At 47.4% G+C, this 21,947-nt stretch overlaps 1 protein-coding gene across 6 annotated transcripts in view; it reads left to right on the top strand.

The window, feature by feature from the left end:
* Positions 1-21,595, top strand: part of MGLL (monoglyceride lipase) — a 107,701-nt gene extending 86,106 nt beyond the window's left edge. For all 6 annotated transcript variants that reach the window (XM_054838501.1, XM_054838496.1, XM_054838498.1 and 3 more), the window contains 5 exons: positions 3,215-3,351; positions 4,862-4,972; positions 10,970-11,059; positions 16,426-16,641; positions 17,594-21,595. In XM_054838501.1, the coding sequence (XP_054694476.1) occupies positions 3,215-3,351; positions 4,862-4,972; positions 10,970-11,059; positions 16,426-16,641; positions 17,594-17,719 (680 nt within the window). In that variant the 3' untranslated portion in view covers positions 17,720-21,595. The remainder of the gene's footprint in view (positions 1-3,214; positions 3,352-4,861; positions 4,973-10,969; positions 11,060-16,425; positions 16,642-17,593) is intronic.
* Positions 21,596-21,947: the final 352 nt, after the last annotated feature.

Here is a 21,947-nt window from a genome sequence, read left to right as displayed (position 1 = left end):
TTGCAGTGGTATGTTTGGTTGGAATTGGAGGATTAGACCTCCTAATTCTAGATTTGCAATTTGAAAAAAGCTGTTTTGGATTGTTTTTTAAAGGCTCGCCTCTGGGAAAGGGTGCCCACAATTATCTCAGTACACACCACCTGAAATGGTCGATCACTGAGCCACTATAGATACATCATACTAGCAGTGAACCACGCAAGTTGGGTATGAAGACAGCCAGATACAAAATGTATTTGACTGATTTTGAAAACCAAGTGTGTCATGTGGATGTGCACTGGCAATCACAGCTCTTTACAGATGAGCACCTCCTGGTTATAACATCACATTGCCCTGCTGAAACCAGGGGCCCCAGGGGGAGTGTTGTGATGGGGAACTCAGGGAGCTGTAATTCTCGTGACACTTCTCTGTTGCCTTCCTTGGGTGTTGTGTCACTTTTGGGTGTGGAGCAGCCTCTGGTTAGTTCCAGTTCCTGGGTGCAGGCGGTTCCCCTCCTCTTGCACCCACTGTCTTGCCACTGGCACTGTGGAACCACTACGTCAGATTCATTCCCAGCAAAACCCAAAGCAAATAGCTTTACATCAAGGATGAACCTGACCTTTCATTCTTAATAACTCTAAAGGCAAAAGATCAGAGAAAAACATGCCAATATTCTTGACTGTATTGATGTTTGGTTGTGCACATACCTTTCATCTGATAGAAGAGGTCTTAGTTCCTCACCCTGAAGCTTTCTCAGCTGGGAGATTCAAACTTGCAATAAACTCATTCTCTGGTGGAGCAAGTTTGGTTTCTTGGAGGGGAAGAGAGGAAAATAGTAAAATAAAAGAACACAACCTAGAATGACATCTGGCCAACCTCACGAAAGGGGCAGGGATAGTATCAAAGCAAAGACTTCCACGGCTTTCCTTTAGCATACATGCAGACAAACTGCTCCTCAAGCATTGCTCTGTGCCATCTGAGTGGGGAACACTCAGGGGCAAAAGGTGGGTTCATTAAGTTATTAATAAAAACCCCCAAACCCAGCAGAAATCCATTGAGCTGCTTGTCACAGCTATTGCACAGGTATTTCCTGGCTTCCACAATCGTAACTCTGTTTATGAGCACCATCATTGTTACGTGGTAGGATTTTCTCCATGCTGAGAGAAGGAGGCTTTCCAGACCTCCCTCTGTCTCATCCAAAAATAGAGCAAAGCTTCGCAGCCCCACAACAAGGAGTCATGGCTCAGACGCAGACCTGGGCCACAGGGGTTTGCTGTTTCTGCTCGCTCAGCTGTCTTACACGGACACCGTAGAGAAAGAGATACTAGAAGCAAGTGCAAGCAGCACCAGAGAAAAAAGAAGTGGAAGTGCAGAGCTCTGCTAAGAGAAAATGTTTCCTTTCTCTGGACTATTCAACTCATATTAACCTGCTAAATCTGAAGTTTAAATAATAGGCAGATAATGCATTTGAGGTCCACAAAGAGAGTGGACTGGACATGTATAAAAGTTGGGAAAAGCTTCTGTAATAAAAATCAGTTTAAAGTTAATAGATCCACTAGCCACACACATGGTTCCACTTTTGTAGATTATTGCAACTTGTATTTTAATTGGCTCTTCGATTTGTTTCTGGTCACTGATCCATGGAGGATGCTTGCTATATCATATTTTGGCAGGAACTGGAGTGTGTGCATGGAAAGCAGAACCGGTAATACGTTATTTATAATTGAGCGGCATGACATCGATGGGTTTATCTGGCAGACAGCACGGCTGATTGCAGTGTTCACTGCCAAGAGACCCAGCTCTGGAGAGCACCTGGCAGGACAAAAGAAGAGCAAGTTTGGGGTTCAGTTTTTCTTAGATGGAGTGTATTTAGTTCAGCTTTTTATTAGAAGTTCTGTCTAATTTGGAAGGTGATTTTTTTGGATGGCTTGCAAGAAAATTAAGTTTAGAGATACTGATTTCTTCTGGTATGACTATTGCCAGCAGATCTGACTGTAAAGCCTTTACCTTTTGGGCTGGGTGGGTAATGCTTTTCTTTGCTGTTCACTAGAGGGGGTACGATCCAGCATCTAAACAGTTATCAGACACTTCACGTCTTTTGACAAGACCCTTTGTGCCTCAGTGCCCACTGGAGAAGGCCAAGGGAGACATGCTGGAGGAGGGAGATGTTTGAGACTCCCTATATCCTATCCCATATGGATGGGATGTGTTTTCCCCTTCACAATTTTTCTTACCAACCTGCATGGGACAGAAACAAGCGAGGAGACTGGTTTTGTGATGCATAATAACATTTTTGTGTGGTCAAGTAAACATGCAAACTGCTTCCCCAAGGTGGTATTAATTTCAAGCCTTTGCAAGCTCAAAATTCCCTGGGACTGTGTTTGTGGTGATGCTGGCTCCACCTCTGCCAGGGATGCCGCTGTTCCCATAGCAACTCACCATCTCCCGTTTTAGTCTTTCCCTTCCTTTTGATCAGACAAGATAATTCCCAGATACAGAATGAGCTAACGGCGTCCAGGTGCAGCACAGTTTGCGTTAACACTGGTTTAGGGGGAGCGCGCCACTTGTACTTCCCCAGAGCAGGCTGTTGCAACCACTGTCACTCGGCTGCTCTGCTGAGCGCTTCACCCCGTAGCAGGGAAGGTTCCCAGCCCACCTGGTGCTCCAGGGTAGCAGTGAGGAAAGGCAGGACTCTGCAAAGCTCACGCGCACCCAGGCACTGGAAAAGGCTGTGTCCGTGACCCATTAAGTTTCTAGCAACCATATCTAGTCTTCAGAATTTTTCTGTTTCTTGCCAAGACTCTACGCAGCAGTTGGCTCAGTACAGTGAGCCATCAGACCCCAGCGGCTATGATCCCTGGGGCAAAAGCTGGTTTCCCAGGATGCAGTGACCTCCCATCCCCACAGCAAGGCAAGACAGCCCTTCTGCCCTCCTCACCCTGATGTTGAAGGCTGCAAGAGATTAGATCGGTACTCTCAGTTTTGAAGAGCAGGTAGAAACACAGGGGAATATATATATATTTTTTTTAACCAGATCAGGGACAGTATGGCACTTTTAGAATTATTCTGTGCAGCGTCCTTTGTATTTCTGCAGCACTCTTTTCTGTTGAGAGATCACTGCAGGAGAAGGTCAAGTTAGGACAGTAACAGTCTAACAGGCATGTTTCTGCTAAAGCCTTTCTTGATTGCAACCACTGCTTCGAATGACTTAGATGCATGCTCTCCTTTTCCCCTACAGTTGGTCATGGGCAGAGCGAGGGTGATCGTATGGTTGTCTCGGATTTCCACGTCTTCATCAGGGACAGCTTGCAGCATATTGATCTCATGAAGAAAGAGCACCCTGAGCTGCCCATTCTCATTCTGGGGCACTCCATGGTAAGCACCATCCCCTACCTCTCCCGGCAGCACCCAGGACACGTGCCACAGCACCGTGGTACTCTTGTGGATGGCAGGAAATAGCCCACAGCGGGAAAAACAGAACTACAAGCAACCTTCCCTTCCTCTTCATTCACTGACTGAGTTGCCAGCATGCCTTTCCCCATGAGACCCATCTTTAGCATAGTCCTTAACTTTTCTACCCGGATCATGGCTCTAATTAGTGCCACTTGCAACAATGGGCCTATTTGTCAATAGGATCGTTCATTCACACTGGGTACATGATAAGTCCCACCACCTCCCTGCAGCATTGGGCTTCTCCTTTCATTTTAACCAGGAGGTTAAGCCCTCCAAAGCTTTGTGAGCGGCTAGGGGATGAAGCACGAAAACACCCTGTAGCCTCATTCTGTTAAACAACCTAACAGGAAAATGTACCAGGGATTAGGGCTGCAAAAACAAAGGCACCGATTTGGTGAACAGATCTGAAGTCTGATTCTGACAGCACGGGCCAAATCCCTTTATTCAAGCTAGCAATATTCCCACTGATGTCATTGATCTGCTCTCCCTGCCTTCCTGGAGGAGACGAAAATGAATAAGTACTTTGGGATTCAGGCCATGCTCAGATAAACAAGCGTTCTTGCATAAGAAGGCATGGCATGCTCTGAAGTGCTCGCTGCGCTCCAAAGCCGCTGTAACAAGGAGCTAATTTCCCAGTGAGGTCTTTGAGGTGCTCCTTGCCGCTGCTCCTAACAAGCCCCTGGTTCTCCGGCAGCGTTGAAGTTCACCAAATATTTCCCTTGGCAACTAATCCTCTGCAAACTTTCCCGAGCAAGCCAGCCAGGTCCCTTCCGTCCCCCACCCCTCACGCCATCAGCCACTGTCCCCATGCAGGAGGGCTCAGCCTGGCTGGCGCTCAGCTCAAAACCGTGGGCTGGGTGTTCGCTGTCAGACCTTGGGCACAGCGCTGTGAGGCTGGAGGGGCTGGGGACACTGAGGAGGAGAATATTTAACTTTCCAGTAATTAGTGAAGATTTTTGCATGCTGGATGGCAGTGTTGCTGTTGCCCAGGTTACCGGTGCCACAAGCACAGACCCAGCCTGGCTTCACGGCATTTTCCTGATGCAGCACCAGTCTGTCACGCTGACGGAGCCTCAACTTATTTTTCAAGTCCCACCCAAATACCACTTCAGACATTTTCTTCTTAATCCTTTTAACTGAGGAGGACACAAGGCATCCTAGGGAGCTGACAGACATTGCTCAGGGAGTTGAGTTCAGTGGGATGTGAGGGTTTACTGCATGAGAGCAGAAACCAGATCTCTTCTCCCCAAAAAAATCCCAGCCACTTCTAGTGACCCTGCTCCTCCAGCCTTCCTTGCTGACCACACTGCACTCTCAGCTGGGGCAGAAATAATTTGCTTGTTTGGACTAAAACCCTTCCAGTAACAGGCTTGCTATATAAATGAGATGTTGATACCTGTATTAAGCTGTGGGCTGTTATTTTGCATTGCAGGGGGGAGCCATCTCCATCCTGACAGCTAGTGAGAGACCCAGCGAGTTTTCAGGCATGCTGTTAATCTCTCCTTTAGTGGTAGCCAGCCCAGAAGTTGCCACTCCCATCAAGGTAAGAGCAAACCCACATTGCACCTTGTCACCTCGCTCTTCCACTGAAGGAAAGATGTTAAGACCTCCAGCCTTAAAATGCAAAACCCCGCTGAGATGTGTGCCACCTGGATGCCAGTCAATACTTTTCTTTTAAGTGCCTCCCCCACGGTCCCACCTACTTTTCAGAGGGGAAGTGATTCCTGAACTCATCCAGAAAAACCCATTTAAATGAGAATGATGCTACCTTGGGAGGTGGTAGCAGACTGTGCTTTCTTCACCAGACCCTGCGGCAGCCCACACAGTGCCGTCCTTTCCCTTCCTCTCCTACAGTTTTCTTCCTGACTCATACAGAGTCTGGTATAGTTGCAACACAGGCTGCTGGCTAAGTCAGGCCAGGATTATTTTTGGTGTTTGGGGGATGACCAATTTCTAAACAAAACTAGAGCTCTTGAGGCCCAGGAATCCTTCATGAGCCTCAAATAAGGCTTCCAGCTAAAGCACCAGCTAAAGCATCACTGCCCCAGCAGTGTCCCATCTGGCTTGGCACCAAGGCTGGTTCTTGTCCAGACCATCTCCTTCAGCTTGCATTTATACTTTACCCCCCTCCCATTCCAGAGCTATTTCTGATCCAAATTTGCACAGCCCGCTCTGCCCTTCCCGAGGGAGGCTCTGCAAGGGAACTGACCCTCAGCTCTCCCCTCCTCTCGGAATTTGTAAAAGAACAAACAAAAATCCTAAAAGAAGTTGGAAGCAAAGGGAAGGACCAGCAAAGCCAGCAGGAATGACAAAACATCTGATTCCCACAGGACTCGTTCCTTTATCCTTTCTCCCTAGACTCTTCTCCTAGGGCTAGCTTGTTTTAATCTACTTCTAAGCTATTTCTCCTGGCTTTTTTTCTTCTGAGAGAAAGGAAACAGATTGCCTCAGCTTTCAGTATAATCCTGTTGCACCTTCTGCTGTAGCCAAAGCCACCTACTGACCCCACAAATCATTACAAGCACCAAAGGGTGCTTTTTAATCATGTCACTTTTCCACTGAAGGAAATGCGTTAAGACCTCTAGCCTTAAAATGCAAAACCCCGCTGAGATCTGTGCCACCTGGATGCCAGTCAATATTTTCCTTCTAAGTGCCTCCCCCACAGTTCCACCTAATTTTCAGAGGGGAAGTGAATCCTGAGGTCATCCAGTCCAGGAAAACTTATTTAAATAGGAGGCAGTGCACCAAAGGATGCTTTTAGCAGGCTGGTAGCTGATTCTTCACAGGCGAGGCTATACCTGGCTCAGGATAAGGGTCCCATGGGCACCAGTGCCCTTGTTTTTTCTTATTTTGAAAAGGAAAGAGAATACATATTGAGAAAAAAAAAAGTGTAGGGTCTGAATCTGACACTGTTAGCCTTCTATTTCTAGTTGAGTCAAGGAAAATAATGGAAAGTTTTTCCTTCTTCTAGAGCTATACCTTTTGCTAGATGCTTTCTGAAATAAGGACTCCCCAGGTCTGTGGGAACTCATATTACTGTAGTCTGGTTTCGTGCTGATCCGTACCAGATTGTTGCTTTATTTCAGTGTAGGAAATCCTGATCTCTAACTGAAATATTTTGGAGGTGTTTATACGGTCTCTTTCCTAGAGACTCTCTTGCATGCAGTAATACAAGTGCACAGTGAGTTTCTTTCTCTTTCAAATTTATTGTTGCATCTCAAAACTGATAAAAAATTCATTATTCCTGAAATATCTCTGCTCTGTCAAATGTAGTTGAAATCAGTCCTGGAGTTGAAAAGGTATTTTCAAGAGGAAGGAGTGAAAACCGGCAGAGTATTCCTGCGTAAACCACGTTTTCCCATAAAGCTGAGCTGAAAACACTTGTGTGCATTTTTTTTCTCCCTGAGAGCCAAAAAACCATTTCATTGGTGTTTGTGCCTCTGAGGCATAAAGGCTTTGGTTTTCCCTTGGAACTGGTACAACTTCTCGGCCCTGGGCCATTTCCCAAGGACCATTGCATTCATCCCTTTGCTGGGGAAGTTTCCAACTGAGCAAGAATTTACCTCGGCCTAAACAAACGAGGGCTCAAGGCAACAATAACAGAGGGCCAGATTACACACTGGGTCCTTCAGTCTGTCTTAGAAATACCTTCCCTCGCTGCCGAACCAGCCCTGGCAGAGTGGAATTGCAGCGCGTTTGCAGACTACGCGTAGAAAAATCAAATTCTTCTCTTTGCAGAAGCACAATTCTGTCAACGCCCTATAAAACCTGTGTCCTGCTAGAAGCATCAGCCTACTTGTTGCAAGTCCAGTGAAGAGGGAGGGATCTTTCTGCCTTCCCCCTTTTCTTCCCAACTAATCCGGACAAAATTTGGCTCTGAATCTTTAAAATTTCAAAGGATGCAAAGAGGTGGGAGTCACATATGCTGGCAATGGGCAGAGTAATGGTAAAAGAGTATCTCCCACTACATTTCTGCTATTAAATGCTTTGAAATTGGTAGCAGGACTATCCCTTACGAAATGTTCCCTAATCATTAATCCTATACTAATCCTCAGCCTGTGCCTTAAAGACTAAGTACACAATATTCTCTCTTTGCGTTTTGCGTTTTCCATTTGGCCTCTTGCTGATCTATTGTTTTCCAGTCCAACTGGACATCACCTTGTTCTGGTACTTGAGGGTCTCCCAGTCATTCAGGCTGAATCTGCACCCAGTAACACTGCAGACAACTGTTTTTAAAGATACAGTCAAACTAGAAGAAACTATTATATTAAAACCTCTTATTTTGGCTTTGCTCTGGTCTGTCCAGTGTTAGTCATCAGATTCAGACAAACATATATAAGGTGGCTTGGTATCCAGCTATAGAGACATCATATCTGATATCCCCTTGGTCATATCATATCACATCATATCATATCCTTGATTTAATATCTCCCTGATAAAACTGTTCAGTTGCTCTCAATCTGGTTTCACAGTGTGATGAGCTTCCAGAGATTTTCAGCTCAGTCAAATGAGCCTGGCTAGCTTAACCAGTTCAAACACCACATTTTTGTTAATCCAGCTCATTTGTAGCTGAAATGAACTAAAGGGCATTCACACAAGCAGTTTCGCAAGCAGAGATCATGGGAGAGAGAAATAAGCACACCAAGGTGTGCAGGGAACAGGGATTGCTCCATTCAGAATAGAAGTGTCTACACCGTGAAGCACCCGTATAGTTAAATTAATGTAAAAACCCATGAAATCAACTTTAAGTTACACTTCCAGTCCAGAGGCAATGTTCAGCCATCTATTTCAATCATGTTCTGAGATCTTTCCATAGAGAGGGAAGGGCTGGATTTGAAGACCGTTAGTATTTCACACACTCATGGTGGTCTTGAGCAGCTCTAATAACCACTGCTCTGTAGTGTCATCCTCAGCCCAACCAGTAATAGCCCCATCATTCCATTCCCTGTTCTTGATCATTTGGGAACTATTCTCTGAAGAACTGACATTGCCACTTTGAACCAACAGGGAGATAAACTTTCCTGTATCAAGTATAGCCAGCTCTTCAACAACACAGCTTTAATTAAAGTCAGGCATGTCACAAACTGTATCACAGTGCTTGCAAAATCAGTGAAGGCCGAGGGGAACCTTCTGAATTTTTGATTATAACATAAAACTTGATTTTTATGGCCGTGACCTTGCCTCCAAGATCTGCCTCCTGCAGATCTGAAGGCCCTTTGAAGGATGGTGGCACAGTCCTTTCACAATCAGTCCTATAGACCAAGGTTAGTTCTGTCTGTACATCTGAAATGTCTATGTACAGGGTCTGGTGCTTCTCTTCACCAGAAATGACTTCTCTGATATCACCAACCCAGCATGGTACGTGCTGCTATACTTGTGGGCAGAAGCCAGCCCTATCTCTGTGGTGGTTTAGCAGTCAGCTTGTGACTCGGTTTGGCAAAACTACAGATATGTGCAAAAACTTCAAGAACATTTCCAAAGCACGTCACGGAGGCAAGGTCATCAGTAGGCTGTGGGGTTGGGATGATAAGCACATATTAGAATAGAAAAATGGCCATACTGAATCTGACAAAAGCCTGTCTAGCCTGTCTCCAACAAGGAAGAGCCTGAGAAAGAGCATATATGTAGTTCCCCTTTCCTTGTCACACCTTCCCCACCTTCAGCATATCGTTAGGCTGGTGTATTGTTGCTCATGTGAGAGGAAGATTCAAATTTATGCTCCTTATGCAAAATCCCTATTGCAGATCCTTGGAATATAAATATTCACACACGTACCAAGCAGACATGGAGCAGAACCTCCATCAAACTCATGGGTTCTTCTGGAATTTGAGAGTATGTCAACTGACTTCCTTCTTCAGCCAAATTTAAAAGTAATCAAACCCCCCATCTTCCAAAAAACATGCCATCTTTTACTCTTTTATTTGCCATCTTGGACCTAAATAGCTGTAGCCTTAATACCAACATATCGATCTTGTGGCCAGTACTCTAAATAGATCTTGAGAGAGCATCAGCTCACCTCTCATGCTAAGGTATTTCCTCCTGAATAAGCAATCATCAAGCATAAGAACTCACCCTGGCTCATAACTCAGGCTCCAATGTTAAGGCAACCGAATTGCCTCAGGTTGTCATGATAATCTTTGGAGACAGGCACGTCCCGACCATTGTTCGGATGTTAGAGGTGTTCCTGGGGGTATTTCTCTCACTCCCCATACCCTGTAAAGAAAGCCTAGGACAATTACACTTCTTCTAAGTTAAATACCTCAGCTAGGTGTCTGAAGTTCATCGTAAGTGGTTTCAGAGAAGTAAAACTGTTAACAGCGTAAGTCCATAACCTTGCCTAGGATTCGTAAGGCGCATTCCCCAAATCATATCTGCCTGGAGTTAACACAAAACAAAGAAAACCCCATTCCTGCTTGTTTGTGTCATAAGCTCATACTTGTGTCGGTGTGGATATGTTATTTTAGTGGTCTAACTCCAGAGACCTCAGTAGAAATTAATTTTGCTGACACAATGTCATGGCCAATATACTGGTAGACAGTGACACTGGTTCCTAGTCATATCCTCCCCAAGGTACACACGTCTTCTCAAATCTGCTGTGAGCCTTTCCTGCTTTTCGCTCCATGATGACTTTGACTTCAACCTTGTGTCATTCCTCTAATATCATAATTACTCTGTCATGTATCATCTGTGATCCGAAATGTCAGGGAGTGCTTCAGAAGCGATTATGTATCAGCAGAAATGGAGAACAAGGTGACAGCCTACCTACAAGTGTTAGCTGTGAACATGAAAGGGCCATAAAACAGACCAACAAACACTAATCGCGTATTTTCTGACTTAAGTGGTGATCATTTAATTAAAGACAGCTATCAAAGATCAGAGCAGAACCTGGTATCAACGTGCTTGTAGTGCTATTGAAATGAAAGATGTTACCCTTTCTTCTGCCAGCGGTTTCGAGCCTGGGCTGCTGAATGCTTTTGTGTTTCATTCCCAGGAGACAAGTGAGCAATGGATTTCCTTAGCCAATGCATGCACATTTTGCTGCTGTTTATTTACAGGTTCCCCAGAGAATATGCTTATCAAAAAGAGTGCAGGCTAGGCAAATTGCACCAAACATTGCTTATGCACTGCAGCCTGAAATCAGAGCCGTGGCAGCAAGGAAAGGGCAATAAAACAGCAAAACCCAGCCCTTCTGAGAGCTGGAAATGGCTTTTTCCTATCAAAGTGCTTAACTGAGTCCTTTTTAGAAACTAACTTGAGAATGAGAAAAAGGCAAAGTACAATGAAGATGTGATGTTGTCTGCGGATGGACGGCTGACGGCATTTCAGACTAGCACACCCACTCCCCAATCCCAGGAGCAGTTTAAACACCTTCTCTTTAAGACAAATGCTTTAAATATAGGACAGATCTTTCTCCAGTGTCAGTTGGCATTTCTCAACTATTTAACTTCAGTGCTGATTCCCGTCAGCTCAGGATTTCGCTCTCTGTGTTATTTCTCTTACTCTAACTAGCTCTTTAACTGCTTGCTTTCCTCTCCCACAGGTTTTTGCAGCAAAAGTGCTCAACTTTGTTCTCCCAAACCTGTCACTGGGATCAATAGATCCAAATGCAATTTCCCGGAACAAGAAGGAGGTGAGAACCTTAATGCCGTTTAAAGTCACTGCATAGTCAGTATCTCGTCCCAGTCCTGCCATTTCTCTTTTAAAAAAACCCACAATGTGTTTTGCTAAATCATGAGGGCAAGATCTATGCTGGTGTGAAAAGGTGAAACGTCTCTGAAGTCAGTGGAACCAACTTTATGGATAGCAGAAAACTTGCTTCACCGCGGGAAATCAGCTGTTCTTCCCTTCGGCGCGCCTTGCACCCGCAGCCTCTCTGGCTGCGAGATGTGACAGGGACCTGCGCTACGGTTGTGGAAGGCGAACGAAGTTGTCTGGAGAGTGACCCAGAACTTGGTGCATTTTTAGAAATCAACTTGAATGATAGAAAATGGCACCCAGGGGTGTGTCAAAAGCAGGAGAGCTTCACTGGTGTAGTGGTCGGTTGTTCCAGTGCTCCCACGTCAGCTCGCACCACACTGACAGATGCTGCCATTTTTCCTGCTGTTCATGCGATGGTTCGTATCTTAAGTAGAAGTTAATAAATTGCCTTCCTCTGGGGAGGCAGCTCGACCGGCATTAGAACTGAAGCTGACAGGATCAGGAGCAAAGACAGTGTCAGCGGCTGTGTGAGTGCAATGCATTCAGCTCAGCGTATCCCACCTCTTTGACTCACCCATTTGGGAAACGGGAAAGCAAAGAGTCTCCCAGCATAGCCTCAAGGCGTTCCGGGATGTTTCTTGGCTCTGCCAAAGAGGTTTTTAGTCAAAAGACTTTCTGGTCACTTATTTGTGACCAAAGCGTAACATTTCACTGGGCTGAAGGTGGAAAGATTCAAGGAGCTGAGAAAAGGAAGACAAAGCAGGTTCTAGAAAACTGTCAGGACGAGCGTGGAGTGAGTTCGTCTGCATCCACTGGTGCATCGTATGACATATGTTCTTAAGTACCATATGAGGCTGCACAAAGTATGTACTTGGGAAGAAGGCTGTTTCCAGTCAAGCTATAGAATACATTCAGCTTCCATAACTTGTTGCATCTAATTTAGAGAAAAGGTTTAAATGAGAGAACTAATTCACTGAAATCACACAGAGGAAAGTTTTCACTTCTGCATTTGTATTTAGAGGATAATAGCAATCAGTGCTCTGGAGGAAGGGAGGAATTTGAGAGTGTTACCCCCTACCTGAAGAGTGAGCGTGGCCGGGACATGTGAGCCTTTGCCTGCTTACGCACTGATTTGTCGCGTGGCACTTAACTCTGTGCCACAGCTGGTCCTTAAGGGCAGCGGTTTTAAATACACCTCCGCAGTTGGATCCTCTGCTGGAAGATGCTAGTGCTGCACTAAATAGCTTTACAGGAGAGAAGTGCTGATGTGGGGACATGCCAAATAATAACGCATTTAGAAAAGCGTCAGTGAGCACCCTTAATTTGGCGACTGAGCGTTTCCATGTAGGCTGTTGGGGTGATGTTAGGAATCACCATGGCAACCGCTGGACATAGTTTATAATAAATGCTATCCTGTTGTCTTTCTACACAAATATTTGCTGCTGCTCCCTCTGCTCTATGATGCTCCAAGTCTCAAGAGCTTCCTTTGAGCGTTGTTGCTTTTCCTCTGCCCTTTCCCTTTCCGTGGAGCAAAGGAAAGCCTTTTGCAGTGGATAAAAATGTAGGTCTGCTTCATTAGAGTCTGCTATAATGGACCAGTCTTCAAAATGAGACAAGAAGCTCCTTGCTGTTCTGCCTGCACACCTGCAAGTGAACACACAGCTGACAGAGCAGCTGCAGACTGCGATGTAAAGCGCTTTCCTGACCATCTTCAAACACCAGGATTTGAGGCTCCAGGCACTTACTGAAGACAACGCAGCATCTCGGTCCTCTGGCTGCCTCTAATGCACGCTGCACCCTCCTTTTGGACTCAAGACGCGCAGCTTCAAAGCACACAATGTGCTGGAAACATCCATTATTTATACGTTAAACATATTCTCCTGCCAGACCAACTTTCTATTCTCTAGAAATATTTTTGGGACATCATCCAAGAATATCCTGATGATTTTGTATTCCCAGCAGGCTGTCTGCAGGGTGTAGGGACTGAAACACAGGATGGTATGGAGATGTTTGTTTGATGTGCTTGCTATATCAAATGCAAGAGACACAAAAGAGAGCAAGAAGCAACCTTAAAAACCCAGTCCTGTTATCCCAAGGAAGAATAACATCACAGGGGTGGGCATCCCTTTACTCTGTTAATCTTTGCTAGCTGCCATTGAATCCAGTGGAATAGTCTCCCTGACTTTAGTCTTGTTCCTGCAGAGTCCATATAGAATGAAGCTGTAAATGCCTTATAATGAATTTATCGCTCTGCAAAATGCAAAGGGAGGATAGAGACCTCTAAGCAGGGGAACATAATGCAGCAGGAGCCCTGATGGTCACTTCTGTCTTAGCATTACCTAAAGAGAAAAAAGGGCTGTTGTGGTGGACTCTGCAGAGCCTTCGCTGAACCGCAGCTGGAAGCAGTCGCAGGCTGTCCCAAGTCACCCTCACTCGCTTGCCCCCGCTGTCCCAGAGCTCAGAGTGCCAACAGGAGCTCTAGGCTTGCAGGGTTTGCCGTTTATAGGTCGCAGGATGTACAGCCCATTCCCTATCTTCCTCTCTTTCCCCGGCAAGCTGGTGCTTTGCACTCGCCCCATGCACTGAACGTTAACTCTGACAAGGATTCCTGTTCATTTGCTGGGAACAGGATCCCCCCCCCCGCAGTCCTGATCGATCTGGGTTAAGATTGGGTTATTATTTTTTTCTCCTCCCATCATCTACACAAAAATATTTGTTGGCTGCTCAGTAGCTAAAAAATCCCTGTTCTTTCAGAGAAGAACAAGAAAAAGAAAGAAACCCATTAGGTCATTCTCTTAGCATTTATGGGGCTGGGGAGGGAGCCAGCTCACGTGAATTCATCAACATTGTTTTACTCCATGGGAAGGGAACTTCTGTCAATCCATCCACCCACCCTCCTGATCCCCCCTTCCTTGCAAAGTCCCTCATTTGTTACTTTCAATTAAAAAAAAAACCCACCAACTAAAAAAATAAAAAGAAACCCATCTTAAAGCTGTCTTGCTTTAGCGCAGCGCTGTGACATAGATCCAGACAAGTAACTCCCAGATTAGGCTGAAGCCAGTTGCTAAGTAGCCAGTGCAACACGGTGTTTTTCCTCAAAATCCTGATGAAAAATCAACATGTTTGGCTGAAAATATCAGGGTACACCCAGCTGTCAGCGGGAGAGCGAGCAACACACGGGGCGGTTGGTGATTTGGAAGTCAAAGCTGGAGTTTTTCCATGAGCACATTCTCGAGAGGATGCTTCTTTCTAAACACAGGCAGCTGCTTGCTCCTTTGAAGCACTTTGCAGAGCAGGGAAGGTACGGCGGGCAGGCAGGCTGAGCGGTCTGGGGGATGGAGGGCACAGGTGGAGGTTTCTGCACCATCAAGCTGGTCGGGCACTGGGAGGGTCCGCGCAGAGCCAAGAGAGGACCACATGCTGTTCAGCCTCTCTGCTTCCTGTGGCCTTTAGCAGGAGCAGAGGATGCTCAGCATGTTTTAAGAGTGGGTCCTTTTACCTTAACCGCGATCTCACCTTTGCAGTGGCCTCTTACAAACAGTGTTTTCCAAACCGCCAGTGTACATGGGCACTTGCTGCTTTGAAATGGAGATACTATACATAAGATCCTAATACTAGGAGCTGTGATGAGAGACCTCTCTGTCTCCCTGCCAAAAACTACCCCTCGCTGCAGAGTAGCCATGATCTTGCACAGAGGCCAAAACATAACAGTGGCCTTAATCGAATACTGGGAATGTCTGCTGAATCCCAGGGTCCCTAAATGAGTGCCGCAACAAATGGAATTTCTTTGGTCCAACTCCAGCACAAGTTAGAGTGGCTCTACAGCTCTAACCCCCTTGACCATCGTCAGCACTGTGGGCTGGGACTGAGGGGTGCCAGGTGGTAGTAGTCCCAAATTCCCATCCGCTCCTTCCCCTGGCTGCATTCGGGGATAGGAACCATGGGTTCGAGCAGCAGGAGACAGTGGGGACTGGAAGCAAGAAGGTGATGGGGAAGGACTTGTGTGCACCAGTGTGCCTCACTGCCAGCTCCATTTCCAGTGCTTTGTGCCCAACACATCTGAGACAACGAGCAGGGAAACTGGCTTTACACCCTCTGGCAAATTAATCCCCCCCAGCTGGGAAAGCCCTGCCATGTAGTGTCCTTCTGCCACTCTCATAATCTCGTCTCACCTCACAGGGAGATGAATGCAGAATCCATCCCGAAGCCTTTCTGGCTTCTTGGTGGGGACCAGGCAGGCCACGCTGTCCTGCTGCAGCGCAGGTCTGTGCCTACGCACAGCTACATGTCCCTGGGTGGCCTCGTGGGTCACCTCCCGCCCGTGGTCCCCTCAGGGCAGGCACGTACAGCAGCAAGTGGGCCTCACGTTTCTGCAAAGCGAGGGAGAATTTGAACAGATCCCACTGCCTGCGAGGAGAGGAGACTGTTTTCGGCTAACCTATAAATAACCATCATTTCTATAAACATCTGCCAGGGTAGGGAGAAACTGGAGGCTGTGCCAGAGACCAACCCATAATCAAAGCATTCTGGCAAATATTGAGATGGCAGTGGCTGTGTGGGCCGTCTCCACGTACAGTATACAAATATTTACTGTAGATTTGCCTGCTGCGGTAACTACTCATTCCTAGCAACTTTCTGCACCAGCTCTTGTACATTTTTATCCTCTCACAGTCTGACTGAGCAAATTATTGACTTTTTTTTTTCTCTACCACCCAATACCATCATTTGCTGCCTTGACTGCGCATGCTTTGCACCCAGAGAGGACCCTCGGCCTAAGAGTGCTTTGCAGTCAGATGTGTCAGTTGTCTGTAGGTGTAGGTCACGGTCTCCATCCCCAAAGAGGGAAGGTGAAAGGGAACATCTGAGCCCTCAGCAGAGAAGATAAGGACCTGGGGAACATCAGCTCTCAAGTAACGCAGTCTGAAGAACCCTCTGCAGAAGAGACTGTCACTTTTGAGTGACCGATGGACATGGCAGAGCAGAAAAATGCAGGCAGGTGCCCCCACGGGAACAGTCTTTGTCCAGCACTGGTTGCTTGCCTGTAGAAAGAGCTTTGGCTTGAATATTTCCTAGTGATGTAAGAGAGAAACACACAGCATGGGGTAAGCCAGGTTGTGTGAGCTGTTCTGGGTAGCCACAGTAAAGACCTTGACCTTGACTCTGATGGCAGGATGTCCTGACAGAGTAGGAAATGACTGTGCAAGCCAAGGGAAGAGACTCCTCACTGCCGGGCTGATCTGCTTTGTCTTTTCTGCATGAAATATTGCTAACTTTAAATTACCTCTTTCTCCCTGCCAGATGGAATCTTACACATCCGATCCCTTGGTGTACCACGGTGGCATGAAGGTCTCCTTTGTCATCCAGCTGATGAATGCCATTGCCAGAATTGAGCGAGCTCTGCCCAAGCTGACTTTGCCCATCCTGGTGCTACACGGCTCTTCCGACAAGCTGTGCGATATCAAAGGGTCCTATTTACTGATGGATACAGTGCAGAGTCAGGACAAAACGCTCAAGGTCACCTTGCTTTCTTGATTTTTAGGGTATTATCCTGTCAGTATTGCCTGAGCACGAATGCCTATGAGGGGTAGGGAGCCCGCTGAGCTCTGGAGAGCTGGAGGCAAACAAGAGCTGATGCATTGGCAAGACCGAGCAGGTTACAGCCCCTTTCACCAGGAGGTAGCCCTCCCGAGGCACAGTGTGGTGGCCTTTCACCAGCTACAGCTGGGCTGTGGGCAAGGGGTGGTGAGTGATCTCAAGACCTGACCCAGGGGTGGCTGTGTACCTAAAGGGTCTCTTGGACATGGAGCAACTTGGCATAGAAGTAGAGCGAGGCTCATAAGCAGGAAAAGTGCTGACCCCAAAAGCTCTTCTGAACAATGCCAGCTGTGTGAGCACCAGCCTTACCTCATGCCCCAGCGCGTAAAGGTGCAGGGGGGCCTTTCCAAAGCACCGCACAACAAAAGCCACTTCACATCTGTTCATTTCAAGAGAGCCACAGCTGATTAACCAATTGTTAGCACATGAATGAGCCTGAAAGAGGGACAGGGAGACCAAGGGAAAGCTTTTGTCATTGGAAAAATATTCTGGGCATAAAAGGAGTAAAATTGCACAAGGCACGATGGGAACATCCCCCATTGTCCTTTAAACTCCAAGGGCATGATAAGTATTTCCTCCTTAGTGGGACAGAAAGCAAGAAATGCGTGGGGTTGGGACGTACATTATCTTCCTTCCGGGCAGCAGGGTGCTCGGGTAATGCACAGATGTCGAGCTGCAATACCAATGCCTTCCTGCTCGTGGAGGATGAGCACTGCCAATGGCATCTCTTTGATGTCATAACCTGCCGCATCTAGGATAAAAATCTGACCAGGAGTGGACCTGTAGGTGTTGACGACAGGGGACCGACGGCTGTTTTGTTCATGCGGATTTTTTTTTTCTATGCTAATCTCTGCTCTCTCCCTGGTTGCAGGTGTATGAGGAAGCCTATCATGCTCTCCACAAAGAGCTGCCCGAGGTCTCTACCTCTGTCTTCACAGAAATACTGACGTGGATTGGCCAGAAGGTCTCAGCAGCTGGGGAAACCAGCCATACTTAAGAGCAATTCTTTTTGCAGCTCTTACTGGGGTTTTCTGGGAATCGATGCTTTTCTTAACAGAAGTCTCTCTGAAAAAGATCTAACGTGGAGGGACTCTTGGGATATTTTATCATGCACAGCAAAAGGGAGGGTGGGGGGAGAGGCACAGGGTGGGGCATTATTTGCTGATGTAAATGTCCATTGCCCTAATCTGGGGAAGAATTGATAGCTGTGGGAGCAGCTGTCAAAGCTTTCCAGGTCGGGCGATTGTACTGACATGTCCCTCACCCACCCAACTTCCTCCATCACTTCCCCTTCTCTGCTTTCGCTGGGGTGACAGGGGTGTATTTATATTGCAATAATTTTTGGTATGTTAAAGAAGTCAGTATCTTCCACTTCATGGTTTTGATTCCAGGTGCATACAGAACCTTCCCTGACCCCACCATCCAGTACCTTAAAAGCCCTGGTCCTTGAGAGGAGAGCAGTAACGAAGGTGCTGGGTAACAAGGAGAGGCTAAAACTGGAGCTGACAGCTCCCTGAAAGTGAAAGGCTGATTTTCAAGGACCCCTTTGGAAACTGCCTTTATAAGCAGGCCAGGCTGGGGGGAGCATAAAGAGAGCCTCCCCTGGCACCCTGCATGTCTTCTGCGAGTTTGCACTCGGGCAAAGGGTGTTGTACGGCTCTTTAATTTTCATTGTCAGAGCAGGGTCCCAGAGGGGAGAGGAGGAATGTGGAATCAAACGCACTTAGCATGTTCAAACCCCATGCTTTTCCCAATGCCACGCCCATCTCCTCTGCAAGATGAACTATTCTGTAAATATTCAAAATATTCCTAGGGGCTGCTTTTTTCCTTCCTTCCTTTTTCTTTTTTTTTCTTTTTTTTGGAATTAATCACTTGCGCTACTGAAACTGAAAAAGCAAAGTCAAAGTTATAAGAGAATATAGTAATATAATATATGATGTATATAGAAGTGGCTGGGAGCTAGGGAAGAGACGGGAGGAAAGTCTAAAGAAGGGGTTAATTGTTCCTTCTCTTGGCAAGGAACAATGTTGTCCTACCGGGATCCAGTCCTCTCACCATAACTTTACAGTCATAATCTGTTGTTTTCCTTCATCAGTTGGAAAATGTCCTGAAAATAATGCTAGAGAGAAGCGCAGAGCATCTGGTGGGTGGGAATTAGCAGTGGGTGTCCTCATGGTCCACCGGTTTAGCAGGAGACCCACAGCATGAACAGAGATCCCGTCCAAGCTCATCCCAATCTCCTCCTAATCAGCACGGCCGCCTCTGGGGCAGATCACAGAGCGCAGGGGCCGAGCTCACCCCTTTAAGCAACGTGGGGAGCTGAAGGCAGAGTACAGGGTGCAGTCGTCCATCCAACATCTGCCTTGCTGCACTGGGGCATCCAGGGGCACTGGTGGACCAGCTGATGTGGAGGAGCTTGTGAGCTGGTCCAGTGGTGCAGACAAGGCAAAGCCTAGAGCTGCGTCTGGGGCTCTGGTAGCAGCAGAGCTAAAGGAAAGGCTTAAGACCCGGTTGTGGAGCAGAGGCATTGTATCGATACAGCAAAAGCTGTGTAACGATCACAGCATGGCTGCGCAGCTCAGTTTGTCCAGAGCGATGGCCCTAGTTATGAATACACTTCTTGGCACTAGCCAAAGGGAACGGGTTTAACCTGCGCCTATCCCTCCAATTTTGCAAGAAGAAAACACCTGCAAATGTTGCACTATGAGAGAGGGGGGCATCGCCCCCAGTGACAAACCAGCCCCCTTGCTGCCTGCCCTGGCAGCAGTGGGAACCGTCCCTACACCTTGTGCCGCTGCCCCCAGGACTGGATCCCGCCTGCGACAGCCGCGGGGGTCACCCACCTCTCCTCCCCTTGAAGCCAGTGCTGGCAAGATTCAGGAAAGGGACCTTTGTGCAATAACAGTCAGAATCAGGGCTCGGTCCCATTCGGTCCCAGCAGCGTGGATGGAGGAAGGACGTGTGGATGCAGGTTACGTCCCTGTAGTGGCCCTAAGGGGCCCAAGACAGGAAAGCTCTTTTATACAGGTTGATCCAGGCACTTTCATACTTGTATTTTTTTTCCTCTAAAGAGAGGAACGAGCTGTAGTTCTCCCAGCAACACCAGCTTTTGATTCATTATTCCAGTGCAATCAGCTGTTCCCACAAGCCCCTACAAAACCTCTGGCGGCACTTGCTTTGGGAAGGAGGCGATGTGCAGGTCGCCTGCTCCGTATCTTTCGGCAGCCTGGCTTGTCGCAACCTCTGTTCCCCGAGCAAGACCCCTCCTTGCAGATGCTGCTGGGGCAAGACAGCAAAAAGATAAATACTACGGAGGTGTGTCCTGGATTTCGGCTGGGGTAGAGTTAATTTTCACAGGAAGCTGGGAGGGGACACAGCCAGGACAGCTGACCCAAACTAGCCAAAGGGACATTCCATACCATATGACGTCATGCTCAGTATAGAAAGGGGGGAGCTGGCCGGGGAGGGGTCGCTGCTCACACGGTGATAAACCTCACCTGCTGCTTCAGCTGGAAGGGGAATCAAGTAGGCGTGATCCAGTGGTGACAGACATTGCGGGGGTAGTAGAAAGATGATGATTTAAGGATGGGATTTTTGAAAGCACTTTTCACGAGGAAGTCAGGAGGAACAAATCAATGCCCACATTCTTTACATCCCTTCCCAAACTGACAAGCACTTTGCGGGGGGGAGGGAAGTGGCCCTCCAGCAGGAAGGTCAGAGCCCCTCTGCTCCCTTCAACCTGGCTTCGGGCAGAGGAAGGTCCATGGTCAGTGCCTTTGATAAAATGTGTCCTTTCACTCAAGAAACATCTGCGGCTCAGCAGAAATACAAGGACACCAATTACGTTGATCTGGGGAAGGCTCATCCCTCTGCCTAGCTAAGCTCAGCAATGGCATGTGGCCTGGGGAAGCTGTGTTTGAAAATCAGGTTAACAAAAAGTTGAAAGAACAACAACAACAAAGCCAAATAAGCCCCAAGCCCCTGGCACAGCAGGGGTTACTGCCACCCTCAGCCAGTTTTCTGAAGAATTATCTTCTGAGGAAATTAACACAAGGAAACCTCCCCCAAAAAAAGCCCCGAGGCTCAGCATCGTGCCCCAGCGGCAGCGCACACCTCCGGGCGGGCTGCTGAGCGGGAGGAGCAGCCCTTTCACAGTGGGGAGATGAGTGCGGAGGGAAGGAGCCAGGAGCAAACCAGCCTGGGTCAGCTGAGATGCTGGTTTGCACCAGCTGCGGCTCAGCCTGCGCATTTCAGCTCTTACTGCTGTTGCTGATCCCTTACCCTGCCTGTAAGCTACTTTATATTGACCCAGTTAGGTTTCGCCATGCCCAGGAGGAATTCTTCCTTCGCTGACCGGATTAGTAATGAGCAGAGCTGCTGCCAAGGGAAACGTAATTAAACTCTATTTTGAAATGGCAGGTACCATTTGCAGGGAGCACAGCCGGCCTTACGAATGTTGCTGTGTGGAGCCGCACCAGAGACTGGTCTGCCTCTGCGAATAGGTGGCACTCGTGACTGAGCAATAGCAACGTGTAACTACTGTATATATCACCACCTGTAGCACTGAGAGACCATTCCCCACTGCCTAACCCATCACATCTTCTAGTTAGCCTGTTCTTTTTATACCACTCACCTTGGTACACTGCCAGCACAAACCCATTGAGGTCATACTTACTTTTCCAAGTAATTTCTGAGCTTGTCTCTCTTGTTCCGTTGTGTTCCAGTTCAATAAAATACATTTATATATATAGACAAATATAAAAACATATATACACACACATGTATTTTCAGTGGGAAAAACCATATACAAGTCTAGGATTCTTAAAGGAATACAATGTATATTGCAACTAATAATAAAGTTATGTTTTCTGAACAGAGCGTGTTTGAGGGCATCGTTGGCGACTGCCATCCATCCATCCTTGTGGAGGAGGGGGCTGCAGCCCCTGGGCGCTGCCGAATTGCTGGCGTGGCCAGCGCCTGCTCGCCAGCCGCTGTGGACCAGGGGTCGGGGGCAGCCCAGCCTCATGGAGGCCTGAGGTTCCCTTTCTGCTTCAAGGTCAGCTTTTCAAAGATCCCTGAAATCCGTGGCCTCATGCCGCTATTTGCTGTCGCCCAGAGCAGCACTATAAAAAATTAGCTGGGGCACTGCTGGCGTAAGGTGTATTTACATCTGACTTTGAGCTAGCAGGGCTGTCTGTGTGGGTAAAACTAGCTCTGCCTTCCCC

This window comes from Grus americana, chromosome 11, assembly GCF_028858705.1.
Source record: "Grus americana isolate bGruAme1 chromosome 11, bGruAme1.mat, whole genome shotgun sequence".
Classification (NCBI taxonomy): Eukaryota; Metazoa; Chordata; class Aves; order Gruiformes; family Gruidae; genus Grus; species Grus americana.
Note: the sequence above shows the minus strand (reverse complement) of the source record. Positions and strands in the feature narration are given on the sequence as shown.